At 39.3% G+C, this 14,112-nt stretch overlaps 3 protein-coding genes across 9 annotated transcripts in view; all 3 read right to left on the bottom strand.

Annotated features, from left to right (window-relative positions):
• The window catches only part of LOC140225517 (synaptic vesicle glycoprotein 2C), a 31,683-nt gene extending 29,859 nt beyond the window's left edge, over nt 1–1,824 (bottom strand). The window contains exon 1 of the mRNA XM_072304691.1: nt 1,800–1,824. The gene's annotated coding sequence lies outside the window, so the exon portion shown is untranslated. The remainder of the gene's footprint in view (nt 1–1,799) is intronic.
• LOC109035187 (uncharacterized) overlaps nt 1–14,112 on the bottom strand; it is a 228,893-nt gene that overhangs the window by 157,466 nt on the left and 57,315 nt on the right. The gene's annotated exons all lie outside the window — the stretch shown is intronic.
• Nucleotides 6,511–9,158, bottom strand: LOC140225408 (uncharacterized). Its single transcript, XM_072304239.1, has 2 exons — nt 7,756–9,158; nt 6,511–7,229 (listed from the first exon to the last, which is right to left on the bottom strand). The coding sequence occupies exon 1, from the start codon at nt 9,022–9,024 to the stop codon at nt 8,587–8,589; it is 438 nt and encodes a 145-aa protein (XP_072160340.1). The 5' UTR covers nt 9,025–9,158; the 3' UTR covers nt 6,511–7,229; nt 7,756–8,586.

Raw genomic sequence — 14,112 nt, 5'->3', positions numbered from 1 at the left:
GCCAGCGCGAAACACGCATTGGCGCCTACAAACCTAACGGGGATACTTCACGCGTTGCGCAATGTGTGAAATATCCCTGTTAGGTTTGTAGGCGCCAGTGCGTCGCCGCTCCGCTTTGTGTTAGGCTCTAATATTTAGACTGGCGGAGTCAGCGTTATTCAACTCATGATTTTGAAATGTTTTCACATCCTGTATGGATTATTTTCATTTTAATTGATGAAAAAAATATGAATTAAAGGAAAATATAATGTGTGTTTTGTAAATATTAAGGTGGTTCCGTACCAAACTTAATAATTTCCAAAGCACACGAATTTTTACACAATTTCTTATAGCCTTTGATAATCGATGGCGAAAAAGCAACAGCCAGGCGATAAAGTGTAAAGCCCGGCGGTAGGAACTATAGCCCGGCTGCATAATTTTTTATCGCTTCGTATAGCCCGGCCGTATGATTTCCTCCGCATTCTACAGCCAACTATATGATTTTCTATCGCCTTCTTCAGTCGGCTATAAGAACTCCTATGGTATTTTGAAACGCAGCTCCTATTGCCAATTTTTACCAGGGAGGAATGCATTTTCCGAGTCTCTCCATTTTTTTTCTGCGTTAATTTCACCTCAAACTGTACCAAAATCAACACAAAATTTGTGTTGGTTTATGTTTCACTTCCTATATTAACCAAAAGTAACACAAGAACACAAATCGACGGCGTAAGTCCGCAATCACATATCTCGTTTGCGTTTGCGGTGTCTGAAAATCTCCGCCTCTATGTTATTTTTTTAAAGGAGAACACATTGACAGCATTCCTTAAAGTTTATGCAGAATTTTCTTTGCATGGAGCAGAAAAATCACGGCAGTTTAAAAGAATTGCCGTTGAGTACTTTTATGTTTAAAAATCTCCGATTGCAACGTTGGTATTCACAATTGGTGGATCCAGAAAATTGGCAACATTTATTTTGTGTTTTACTTCCCATACTAACGAAACTTTCGTGTTAAAATTTCTCTCTGTGTGCCTCAAATAAATGGAATCAATAGGAGCTATGAGGAACACACATATATATGTCTTCTTTGTCTATCTCTCTGTGTATAAATTTTTACAATCAGCCTGCCCGGGTAAATATCCAAATTTTGAAGACCCTGCCAAGTTTTGCATGTTGGCAAAAAATATGTCTGCAATTTTCAACACTTTGAAATAAAAAAACTACGAGAGATTACCGCAGTTCTGAAATTTGACTACCGGCCCATAATTTTCAACAACATTTTTCCTCTTCAAACTTTTACAGGGACTGTTTGATGAAAATTAAAGTAATTTTGGGATGGATTTTCACTCAGAGCTGTATATTCTGGACTTTATCATTGATGGATCGAACATTTTACAGAGCATATTTGCCTACATTGTAATTGGACGGTTTGCTGTTTAAAATTAGAAATGAATTTAATAATTCATTTTAAAATCGAAAAATTGTACGTATTGTTTCCATAGCGATACGGACTCTGTCATGCATGTATTATTATGGGTCTCGTCCTTTTTAGCGTCGCTCTGAAGATAGCCGGAAGCCGAAAAGCTTGAGCTTCATATTTATAAAATAGAATAAAAGTGAATACCTACCACCTCGGCTGTTTATTAAACTCATCATACAGTAATAGAGAGTTTGGTGAAATCGTTTCAGTTTCAGGCTATGGAGATTTTCTACGTTAGCTGAGGTTCGAGGAGGTCTTTTAATGGATGTTGCGACAGTGTAAAAGTAATGAGTTTTAATAAATCGTACTTCGTATATTCTTCAATTAGATAGATTGTACGTACCTTTTTGCTTGGATGACTCGATTTTGAAAATTCTGGAAACTACGTGTACGTATGAGTTGTGTAATACAGCAATGGTCTCTCGTTTCACCATTTCGTGACTTGCGTGACTTTTCAAGAGCTGGGTCAATGACGCACTTGCAAATCTACATGTTTTGCACACGAAATCAGAGACGATGTCATTTGAGATCCTTTTTTTCAAAGGATCGTTTTTCGTGATGTAAAATTTAATTTTAAATCGAAAAAAGGACACTATTTTTCGCGGTCTTTCTTCAGTCGAAAGTTGATTATTGGAAGTATTCCAGCTGTCTACTCGTATATATGAATCAAAATTGAGACATTGAGGATCAAAGCCTGTAACTTCTCCTTCTTTCGAAAATGAAGCTATATTGTATAATTCTGCCGTGCCAAGGAAAAATGCCGTATGAGCCTTCGGACGTTGCCAAGTTTCCTCCGATACAAACCGAAATTACTGGAGAAATCGGAAGTATTATTTTCCAGAATTTTCAGAAAATTGTGTTCGCAATTAGATCTAAAATATCTGAAAATTTCAAAGAGAAATATGCGTAACTTTCCTAAAAAATACATGTTTTATCCGGGGAAATTTGGCAACTCTCGAATTTTCATACGGCGTTTTTTCTTAGCACGCTTACGGCAAAGTTGCTCTGCAGGTTAAGAGAGGGTGTATCTTTGGATTGTCCGCTACATCATCTGAGGGGCTTGGAGGATAGGGCGCATAAGTGCAGTTATTGAAGAAATGAAGATATCAATGGTTTCAGGTAAAACTAATTTTAATGCATATTCTGTGAAAAATTCGCTCCCAAATTCCAATTTTTAAGCATCAAAAAGTAAGTTTATACTTTCTTTCCGCCGTAAGGATCCATGTAATTTTGAAACTTCAAACATGTGTTTTTCTAAACGGCAAAAACTACACTTATGCGCCTCTTCTTCTAAGCCCTTCACGCTCTCAGCAGTCATAGCACCGTTAGCTTACTTTCATTTAAAGTCTGTCCGTAAATTCCCCTTCTTTTTCACGAGATGCAACTCTACACACACTATAAGAAGAACCGAACATTGATCTCATGCGAGCTTACTATACAAACAGACAACTGTACAAAACTGTCTTGTTGTAGTGCTTATTTTTCCTTGTTTATTTATTCAGTTTCTTATTTCTGAATAGAAACATGCTTGTTCTGTATTTTATTATCATGAAATGCATTAAAAAATCATGAATGCTTTTCATCCTACAAAGCGTGACTTAATACGGAGATAATGTTGTCCATTCAAGCACACGAGTGAATCACTAGAAAATCCAGTTGTGAAATATAATTGCGTTAAAAAAATTCATTTCTTTTTTTAAGGCATAATCTTATGAAAAACGCATAAAAAAGCTACTTCTAAATCAGAACAAAAATGAAGGGCAGCCAAAACGCCGCAGGTTTGCAAAATTCGAAAATTTTCTTGATGAGCCTTCATAGGATTAGACCTGTAAAGAACATAGTTTTTATCTAAAAATCACGCAAAACATTCATCAATGGGTATAAGAAATGCCAATTTTCCCCTCATAACTTGAATTTGAAACTTTTTGATGAGTTCACCGGCTTAATACGCTACATTTTGTGAAGAAAACAAGTTCCACGGTTCATAAGTTCATGCCTTGTGATGAAGTTTAAAGTCTTAAGTTTAAAGTTTTTTATACAAGTTTTAGTTCATTTTATAATAAAAACAGAAATACAATAATATAGGAAATGAGGCTAAAAATTAGCAGTTCATTTCTCGAGTTTCGAACATTATACCCACTGAGCGAAGCAATTTTGATTCGCTTCCAACTCAACGAGATCGAAAGTTTGACATCCGCCCCAGCATGACGTTGCCAATTTTCAATTAGTCCAAACTAATAGTGCCTCATGTGCTTTGTATGTTTCTAGACAGGCAAAGAAATTGAGCGAGATTTCACGCATCAAATAGACTAATTTCCTCTTATCGAAACAAAATTACCGTGCGCAGGATATCTTATGGCCTACTTTACTCAGTGAAGGCACTGAAGGCTCAGAGGAAACAAATGCGTACATATAACTCTCGAATCCGTCAACTTCTTAAGCCGATAAGATTCAACTGTCCTTCATCTTTAACAATAAATCAGAAAACATCATTTTTGTTTTCACATTTTCTAGAAGGCCTAATATATTTCGTGCAGGGGACAAATTTCCAGATTATTTTTTCCTTCAAATTTAAAGTTTGGTACATTTCTTTAACTGAAGATTATCTAGACTTTTAAAGTGGGGAAACTGGAGGCTGTCATTAATTTCCTTCGCCCTACACCGTATCAACCGACGGTGACCTCCTGACCATTTTCTTTTCAATTAATCTTGCACGACGTGCAGCCGGAATCGTGGGTCATAAGGTCAATGTCCTTTCAACTTTGGCACTTTGACCCTGTGACCCCGGTGACTAGTTTTAAGTCTCAGTGCAGAGGTTTTCCACCTTTTTGTTTCGTTTCAGAGGAAAATGGAGATGTTGCATGTGTGAGGAATTTGCGATTTGACTGTTGATTCTTGTGTAAAAGTTCGCAAGAAACACGATGGTGCCACTGCTTTTCTCTGAAATCAACTCCCAAGCTCAAAAAAGCTCTCAAGTTGAAGCCATAATGGAGGGGATATCCCACGCCATCCTGAGAGTCCACCTCTACATCAAGACAAACTCTCCATGCAAAGATAGGGAGCAAATACATTAGCAGGGTTGCCGTGTTTTCAGTTTTGGAGTCCCCAAATAAAGTGTCAACCCTGTCAATGTATTTGCTCCCTATCTTTGCATGGAGAGTTTGTTCTTGAGTGTAGAGGTGGACTCTCAGGATAGCGTGGGATATCCCCTCCATTTTGGCCTCAACTTGAGAGCTTTTTTTGAGCTTGTGAGTTGATTTCAGAGAAAACCAGTGGCACCATCGTGTTTCTCGCGAACTTTTAAGCAAGAATCAAAAGTCAAATCGCAAATTCCTCACACATGCAACATCTCCATTTATCTAATCAGTGTCTGTCTCCGGCCCACTGTGCGCTGTTCAGCTGTGTACCATCGTTGTGGGATTTCTGGAAAAATAAAAATATCTCACAGTAGCTTACAAACTACGCCAAAGAACTCGGCATCCGAGCCGTCAAGAAAAACAGACTCGAAAAGCAATCGATCGTATATTTAGCCACGCATGAAATTCACAATCGGATCCTGTAGCAAAAATAGAACGCTAAATTCGGCGCGTATTGCTCCGGAAGGCCCTCCCGACAGACCGAGGGGGCGGAGGGGGGTTTTGGTGGGGGCCCACCCCCCATACCCCGCTTTGAAACTGCAAGTTGGGAAAAAAACAACAGAAAAGCAGTCAATTGCACGCCCGCTGGTAAATCCGCCACCTTTTTCAGCGCCCCCAAGTTCAGTGCTCAGTGACCGTGATGTTGGACGCCGAGAATGTGGGTGAGTGCAGCCTGTTTCGATAGTTTCGATGGATCGAAGTGCGATTTTTTTGCCGCGGGGATACGGGGGGGTTTCGATGTATCGGGTCGGGGCCGGGTGCATGTGTCAAGTGCACTATTTTTGGCGACAGCGCGGCGCGACACTGTGACAACCGTTGAGGTGGTAGGGGGAACTATGTTGTCGTACATAGTGGGAATATGTCGTCCGACTGCACACAAGAGAACAAGTTTCGTTTTAGATTGGCTCGGCGACTCCCATGCGTTTTACCCGAAAAATTACACCCATAAGGAAAGTTTCCGGATACCTTCTCATCCTAGTTTTCAAAGAAATTTCACCTACATCCACAAAAAGGAAACAATACCTTGATCTATTTTAAACCGTTTTTCACAAATCCGCTTGAACGTTATTATGCCCAACGGAACAACGTGCAAATGAATCAAATCAAGGGAGCCATACGCATAGGATGTGTGTGTCTCGGATTTCTTTTGGATTATATTTTTCGTGCATATTTCTTTTTAGCAAAAATACGCCCGTTTTGAAAAAGGAGAATTAGAATATCACTGAAAGGACTTTTAGAAAATCTACCCTTTTTAGCTTTACACATTAATTTTGAAGTTGCTTGTCATCAGAAAGTCTGGAGTCTTCTTGTTTTCCTTCCACGTTTTTAGATGAGAAGTTAGTAGGTGATTTTTTAGGATTTTTTATTCGGTCTATTGTCTTAGTGAAAATTATTCTCAGCCTTAAAATGAAAGAACATGGACAAATTTTATTAAGGAGAAACACCATGGAAACAGCGAAATCGACGGGTGGATGATTCTTTTTTAGATCGAATAAATTGATAAAAATGAACGTAGGAAATTTCCAACAATTTGTGATGAGACACTGTACGAACGAGGTACGGCCGTAAGCACTCCCGTTCATGTCTTCTCTTCAAAATTGTAGTAAAAATGATTTACTCAAGTGAAGTTTGAAGAATTCCGAATGATTAAGGTTTATTACACAATAAATGTAAATACAGAAATACAAATGACCTATTTGTGATTGACACTTATGAAACAGGTACGACTAAGCATCGCCGTGCTGATGTGCTTCTCTTTTGCAATAAATTGTAAAGTGAAAACTATGAAATTCAAGATGAGAATGTTTGCGTAAAGTTTACAGTTTCTCGAAAATAGAAATAATTATTTGATAATGGGTTTTTCCCGACAATAAAGTTGCAAATCTCACAAAATACAAGTGTACCTCAAATCAATCCATGTGAGATTACGGTTCCATTTGATCAGTGTTAAGGGTACGTGTTGATACCTCGGTGACGAGACTCTGTTTTCAAACTTCCCGTTACTTGAATCGTTTTTTCATGTAAAATGTGTTGGAGAGAAAAATATGATTTCGATTGATAGAATCAAAATTTGTACTTAAAATTATATACTTTCAAAACATACACCGAGTAAAAAAGAATAATAAAATTATGGCACAAACAAAAAATTGGAAAAGTACGTTGGTAGGATACAGTCAAAAGGAAGGAGTAACGTGTTTTCAGGTACTAATCCTGGATGTAACCGAAGTTTTTTTTTTCCGTGGAAAGAAAACATACATCTCAACACTTCCAACTACACTGAATCGCACAAGAAAGAACCAAGTCATATTTTAGGAGTAGTTTTATGCCCGACTAGCCGCACAATCCTCCTGTTAACAATTCAAAGTTGAAAGAAAATATTTTGAACATGAAAACTAACAATAAACGTAATCTTTGACATTGATTTTAGTGGAGGAAGAAAACTTTAAACCTCTTTTGCTCAGTTTGATTTCGATGTGACTTAGTCCTTTCTGATAAACGTCCAATTGGACTTTCGGGATAGCGAATCCATTGAATAACGGCCCAATAGTTTAGTTGCACGCATGAGATGCGGGCAAGTGAGCAGGCTTCCTGAAGGGAAATGTTCTCGAAATTCACGATTAGAACTTCAAAAAAGTCTGAAAATCGGTGGCAAGTCATTTTTCCTAAAACATTTTTTCCTACTGAAATTTTTCCTGATACTTTTTTCCTACTCGTTTTTGTCCCATCACAGTTAGTCCTACGAGTGAGATGTCCTACTGGCTTTTTTCCTAGGGGCATTTGTCCTAAATTCAATTTTAAAAGTAGGGGATCGAGAAAGTAAAAAAACAACATAGGTACCTCACAAGTTAAAGTTGTGGCCGCATGCCCGTAAGTAGTGGAGCTTCATCCTCCTACTTACATTGAGGGTATAGAAGGCTCAGCTTGTGATGTCTCCTGTTCACGCGCTTACATTCGGCTCGCTGAGAAAACTTTACTCTTTCTGGAAAATTTCCCTCTACTCTACTCATGTTTACGTTTCAATTATTATTGGATTATTAGGACGAGCACCCTTAGGAAAAAAGCCAGTGGGACATCTCACTCGTAGGACTTACTGTAATGGGACAAAAAACGAGTAGGAAAAAAGTATTAGGAAAACCTGATGTAGGAAAAATGACCTAGCACCTGAAAATCTCTTCTTAGTACGCGCCATCTTTGTAGTTTTTAACATGCCCTTTGCGAATTTCCCACGTCTTACAGTGGATTGAGTCGATAGGAGAGGTCAGACAAAATTTGGAAACCTTTAAACACTTATAACTCTGTTTATACAAAACTTTGAGGTTCTAAAAGTGGTTCCATTGATTTTTTCGTGAAAATTTCATCTGAGAACACCCCTTAAAATTTAAAATTTGACGAAATAAACATCAAAATTTGAACTTTGGTCAAACATTTCATTTCTGACCTCTCCAATGGACTCGATCCACTGTGCGTCTGAGAGCAGTTTTTCAAGTCGCAGTTTTCGCAGTCTGCTCTACGAAACTTTCAAGGAAAAATATGCATGAATGTCGTCAAAAATACATGTTATACCAAGGGAAGTTTGGCAACTCTCGAATGTTTCTTACGGCGTTCTTCTTTAGCGCCGCAGTCCTCTAGTACAGGCAAATCTGTCCGCAGGCGACTAAGAAAAACTACACTTAAACACGTGAAATCTAAAAAAAAAGTGTTAAAAACCACGAAAACTGCGTATTTAAGCAAGGATTATGGACTTTCTTGATACGTCTGATATAATTTTACCTGTAGAAAGTAGGAAAGTTTTACCTGCGTATACGTGCCTGTATCTCTTGCGTGCAACAAACTGATATACCGATTGAACTGCATTTGCAATTCGGAACTATAAAGTCTGGCTCTTATGGAAAAACACTTAGGCGCATGGGTAACTAATGGCACATACGTTGTTTTTAAACCGGGCTAAAATCTATAGGCCCAAATTGCAAAATGGAGTCCGATTATGGTCACTCAAGACGCTCTGGAAACTAAAGTATAGAATACAAAGAAAAGAAACCCTATGGTCACTAGACCAAAGCAACACAAACAGCAGCTCATGCAGGGGTCCTGTGTAGTTTGGCTCTGCGGTCCGCTAGAACTTCTACCCGTCCCTGGGGTCGTGGACATCAGCATACTTTCATCCATCATTCTTGTGTGATATCCCGGATCGTGAATTCCGTAGTGCGGCCCGATGTATGTGGGGTCGAAAGGGTTTATCGGATCCGGGTTCGAGTGTCCTGCTGTGTCCGTGTATGTTGTATCCGGGGCCGTGTATGTTGTATCTGGGCCGTGCATGTTGTATCCGAGGCCATGCATGTTATATCCGAGGTCATGCCCGAATCTGAGGCCATGCATGTTGTGTCCGATGTGGCCGGTGTCTGTGCAGCCGGTGTCTCCGCTGTCACCCATGTCCGTAACTTCTGAGTTCCTGGGGGTCACCGATCTTAACTTTCGGGGCGCTTAACTTATCTTAACTTTTCTTAACTTAACGATTGGAGGCGAGACCACGAGCCACAGCTGAAACAAACAGATCGCGATCAGTGAATGGAGATGTTGCATGTGTGAGGAATTTGCTATTTGACTGTTGATTCTTGTGTAAAAGTTCGCGAGAAACACGATAATGCCACTGGTTTTCTCTGAAATCAACTCCCAAGCTCAAAAAAAGCTCTCAAGTTGAGGCCGAAATGGAGGGGATACCCCACGCTATCCTGAGAGTCCACCTCTACACCAAGACAAACTCTCCATGCAAAGATAGGGAGCAAATACATTGACAGGGCTGCCACTTAAGTTGGGGACTCCAAAACTGAAAACACGGCAACCCTGATATTGTACTTGCTCCCCCGAAAGTTAAGTTCCGTAAACCTATCTCTGTGTAGACAAAACCTTCCATTCATAAGAAATGAACGAAAAAATTATGAAAGAACAAACATAAATGTGGATCAATGATTTTAACTTCCGCCGCCGCGCCGCGCCGCGCAGACCGAACCGTGTTTGGCACAATGCGTGAAGTATTCCGACAGTCTTGTAGGCGCTATGCGTTTCCGCCGACCGATGCTGAACGCACTGTGTTGGACGCAACGCGTGAAGTATTCACGCGGTCTTGTAGGCGCTATGCGTTTCACGCTGACCGCACGGTGTTTGGCGCAATGCGTGAAGTATTCTTGCATTCTAGTAGGCGCTATCCGTTTCACGCTGACCGCAATGACCGCACTGTGTTTGATGCAATGCGTGAAGTATTCGTGCAGTCTTGAAGGAATGTAGACGCTAATATGTGTTACATGCCGATCGCCGCGCCGAGGGCTTCTCCTTTTCATCTCAAGTCCTCGTTATCATTTCTCTCTAAGTCGCGCCGTTCCTGGCCAAATTGCGTGTTTGGTCTCTCTCTTAACTCGACTTATTGAAGGTGCTGTCTCTTGTATCACTAAGAGACGACAAAATTAGAAATTACTATACTCTCAGGAAATGACAGATTTTGTCGCCTTTTCTCGTTTGTAATTTGGTTTTTATAAATCCGATTTTTTTTACACCTACACTTTAAGAAATTGCAAATTTTTGCCGCCCCTTAGATTTGCCGCCATGGGCCGCGGCTCATGTGGCCGTCCCTTTAATCCGGCCCTGAAAATAACCCTTGCCTTCGATTACAATTTCAAGAGAAAATGCCGGATGATAATCTTGAAGAAATTTAATGAAGAACGAGCGGTGAATACCGACGTCGCAATCGGAAGAACGCATTTGACCAGTCTCTCCATTGTTTTCTGCGCTAAACTCACCGCAAACTGTACCAAAATCAACACAAAATGTGTACCAATGTGTGTTTTAACCATAAGTAATACAAGAACACAACATTTTTTATCGGCGTAGCACAAATCTATAATGCACACTGGAAAAAAAGCACATTGGATCCAGAGTCCAGACTCTTAAAAACATCGACAAGAAACAATACTCTAGATTCAATCAGATTTAAGCTTAAATCAAAGGAAATCCGCTCAAATTAAGAGGCTTGGTTCTTGATTTAAGCTTAAATCTGATTGAATCAAGAGTTCTTTTTCTTGTCAATGTTTTCGAGAGTCCGGACTCTAGATCTAATGTGTTTTTTTTCCAGTGCACAGTTTATTTTGTTTCAATTCTCTTGCACATTAACTTAGCAAAACCAAGTCCAATTTCGAAAAGTTAAATCACTGCATATCATATGGAAATTTTTTGACTCGGGAAGGTACAGGTAATTTAAATTTTGAATTTTTTTTCTTTTTATTTATTTATTTTTTTTGAATCCGCGGAGTTTGTTAGTCAGTATTTTCACCCGAGTCTTCTATTGGAAACACTGGACCTCAGAAAACCGGCCGATTTCTCCCCTAGGTTTACGGAGGGCTCCGAAATCCCCTGATACAGATTCATTTTGGTCAATTTCCCGTTCATCATCAAAGCTCCAAGAGCAAAAATAACCAAGACAAATCTGGCACGAGCTATACGAAACCACTAGATCAGGTATCCATTACGCCAGCCCGCGCTTTGCAGCAAAAGTAGCGATGCCATGGCGTGGCAATTTCGTTTGAGACCTCAGACGTGGGAAATGATTTTGAACACACGATGTAGAGATTGACTCTTCTATAAAAACACAGTTCATCAGATAGGGCTGAAACGCGTGGACTTACTATTTAAAATGCCTAAATGTAAGAAGGAAGCTTTTGCAGAGATGAGATTTCTATAATGAACTTAAAAAAGTCCATTCCTCTTTGCTCAACTTGCTTTTGAAAGGAAATATAAGCGGATCCGGGGGGCGTAGGGGGTGAACTTTCCCCTCGTTCGCCCGAAAAAAAGGAGGAAGAAAAATTGAACAAAGAAAGAAGGAAGGAACAGATGAAAGAAGAGGGGTACGCTTAGATTTGGTAATTATTCATGACGAAATTCACATAAACTGCCTATAAGATGCTTTAAAATCCGAACTGTTTCTGGAGAGAACCAGTGGCGTGGTGTGACTTGCGATATATCGATTGATCTGCCATTTACAACCTATGGAAAAGGATCGAAAAACAGGGTGTTCGCAGGTCGCGCACCTTAATAATCGATTCTTTACCATAAGTTTAAATGGCATAACAATCGATACATCGCAATTCACGCCACACCACTGGAGGGAACCCCCCGGGGACGCTCCCTGTGTTTGAAATTTTTGGATCCGCATATGCAAGTCGTATGCCGGTAGTGGTTCTCAAAATTTTGAAAAATTCCTAAACTTGGAGTTAAATCTTTAAGTAATTTGATAATCGCATTTTTTGTGCAAATAATTGCAGCCCTAATTGAAGCTCACTTTTTTTTCGTTCATATCAACGTCTTCATTTCAGGTTGTTTCCTTATTTCCCTTTGAAACATAAGAAAACCTACTACCTACTAAGGAAATAAAGCAAATGTATATTCGCCGCCAAGTATTTCCTTTTGTGGGATAGAAATTTTCTAAAAGACTCGATAATTTTGATTCTGAATTTCGTTCGAAATTGAATCAAGTGCATTTAAAAATTTAGGGAGAAAACATTCAAAATTTTCCTTGGTGGTATATGAAAACTTGGCAACATTCGAATATTCATACGATGTTCTTTCTATGTCCGGCAGATTAACTTAAATAAAGTTACACTATTTTCTCCTAGTTTTATATTAAATTCATACCTACTTTTTAAAGCAGAAGTTAAGAACAGAGGAAACAATCTTAACGATTCGTTTCGAATCGGTGCAGAACTAAAAAAGTGCAATGTTTGAAAATGACATATATTTGTATTCAGAAAAAAACATGGCATAATCTGTAAAAAGTTATACTGTTCCTCTTAATTTAAAAAAAAAATTCAAATAGATGTTACGAAAAACGCGTGATTAGCGTGAAAAAAGCTTCATACAAAGTTAATAAGGTATTGAAATATGCTATTTTATAGGATTTGGAGCGGAAAACTTGAATAAGGGAAAAAACGTAGCCAAATACTTGAACGCAATTAACGTGGGAAGAGAGGAATACCAATCACTTGAAAAATATAAAACAGCAGTACACTCGAGAATATTTTAAGTATATTTCTATTACCAGTTTTTAGCGAGGTATTGTACATAAAAACTTGTATATGACTTTGTTCACTTCAATTCAATCAAAAGCAAGGAATCGATACAAATAAATTATATAATACAACTATTTACAATTTACAGGAAAAAAGATTATCGTTTTCCCCAGCCCCAACCACCGTATCCACCATTTTCCTCCATATCCACCATGTCCCCGTATCCGCCATGTCCACCACCGTATCCGCCATGTCCCCCGTATCCACCATGGTGTCCGTGTCCGCCATAATGTCCACCATGTCCACCGTAATGTCCATGTCCGCCGTAGTGTCCGTGACCACCGTAATGTCCGTGACCACCGTAGTGTCCGTGTTCGTAGCTTCCGGATTCTTCGGAACTATCGCTCCGGACGATAGCCACGAGGGCTATCACGAAAACGGTCAAGATCCATAGCTGGAAGAATAAAGACAAGATTCAATGAAATGCCAACGCGATAAATATTACCTGCGTATTGCCGATACTGTGAATCATTTGGACTGCATTTTGCGATTTGGAACTATAAATTCTGGCTCATCTGGAAAAACACTTATGTGCATAGAGAAAATAATGGCACATACGTTGTTTTTAAACCGGGCTAGAATTTATAGTTCCAAATTGCAAAATGCAGTCCATTTGATGTTAAACTTAACATTTCAAAATTTCGCATCCATCAGACAGAAAACTTAACGAACAAATGACTTTAAAAGAACAGAGTAGCAATGAACGTTGAGAAAGGATCACCTTGGACATACTTAAGCTAATAGAAACACTGCCGTTCTAAGGAAAAACGCCGTATAGCCTCTCAGACGTTTGCCAAATTTCATCCAGTAAAAACCGAATTTTCTGAGAAAATGGTGGTTATTATTGAGTTTTCCCGAAACTTTCACACAATTATTGTACGCATTTAATCTAAAATATCTGCAAGTTTTTTCAAGGGAAAGTATGCATAACTTTCCTACAAAAATGAAGGTTTTATTCGGGGGAAATTTGTCAACTCTCGAATGTTCATATGGCGCTCCTTCCTCAGGCACCGGCAGGACAAGAGACGATGGGAAAGATGGGATGTTGCTCGTAAAACCTGCACAAGAATTAATGCAAAAAGGCGCGATTCTTTCGTCGGCAAAATGAAAAAAATGGGATTTTGCATTAAATCAAAAGGACCTTCAACCGCCATGCTATACTAACTCATGAACCGTGGGCAGAATAACAAAGAGCGTTGTGAATACGGCTCATGATTTAAATAACGTCGAGATCGATCTCGTCCTCGGCGTTACGCTGACGTCACTGGCGCTTTATAATTCCCAATTTCATTCTTGCGGCCCCTCAATTAACGAGCATACATCTTCGTTTTCACCCGTCTCTAGTTCCTTTTAGCTGATAGTAAGTTCATTCCAAAACCTTGCTAAAAGCTTTAAATTCTTTCCT

This window comes from Bemisia tabaci, chromosome 9 (genome assembly GCF_918797505.1).
Source record: "Bemisia tabaci chromosome 9, PGI_BMITA_v3".
Taxonomy (NCBI): Eukaryota; Metazoa; Arthropoda; class Insecta; order Hemiptera; family Aleyrodidae; genus Bemisia; species Bemisia tabaci.
The sequence above is the reverse complement of the archived record's forward strand: the minus strand, read 5'-3'. Positions and strand labels throughout refer to the sequence as shown.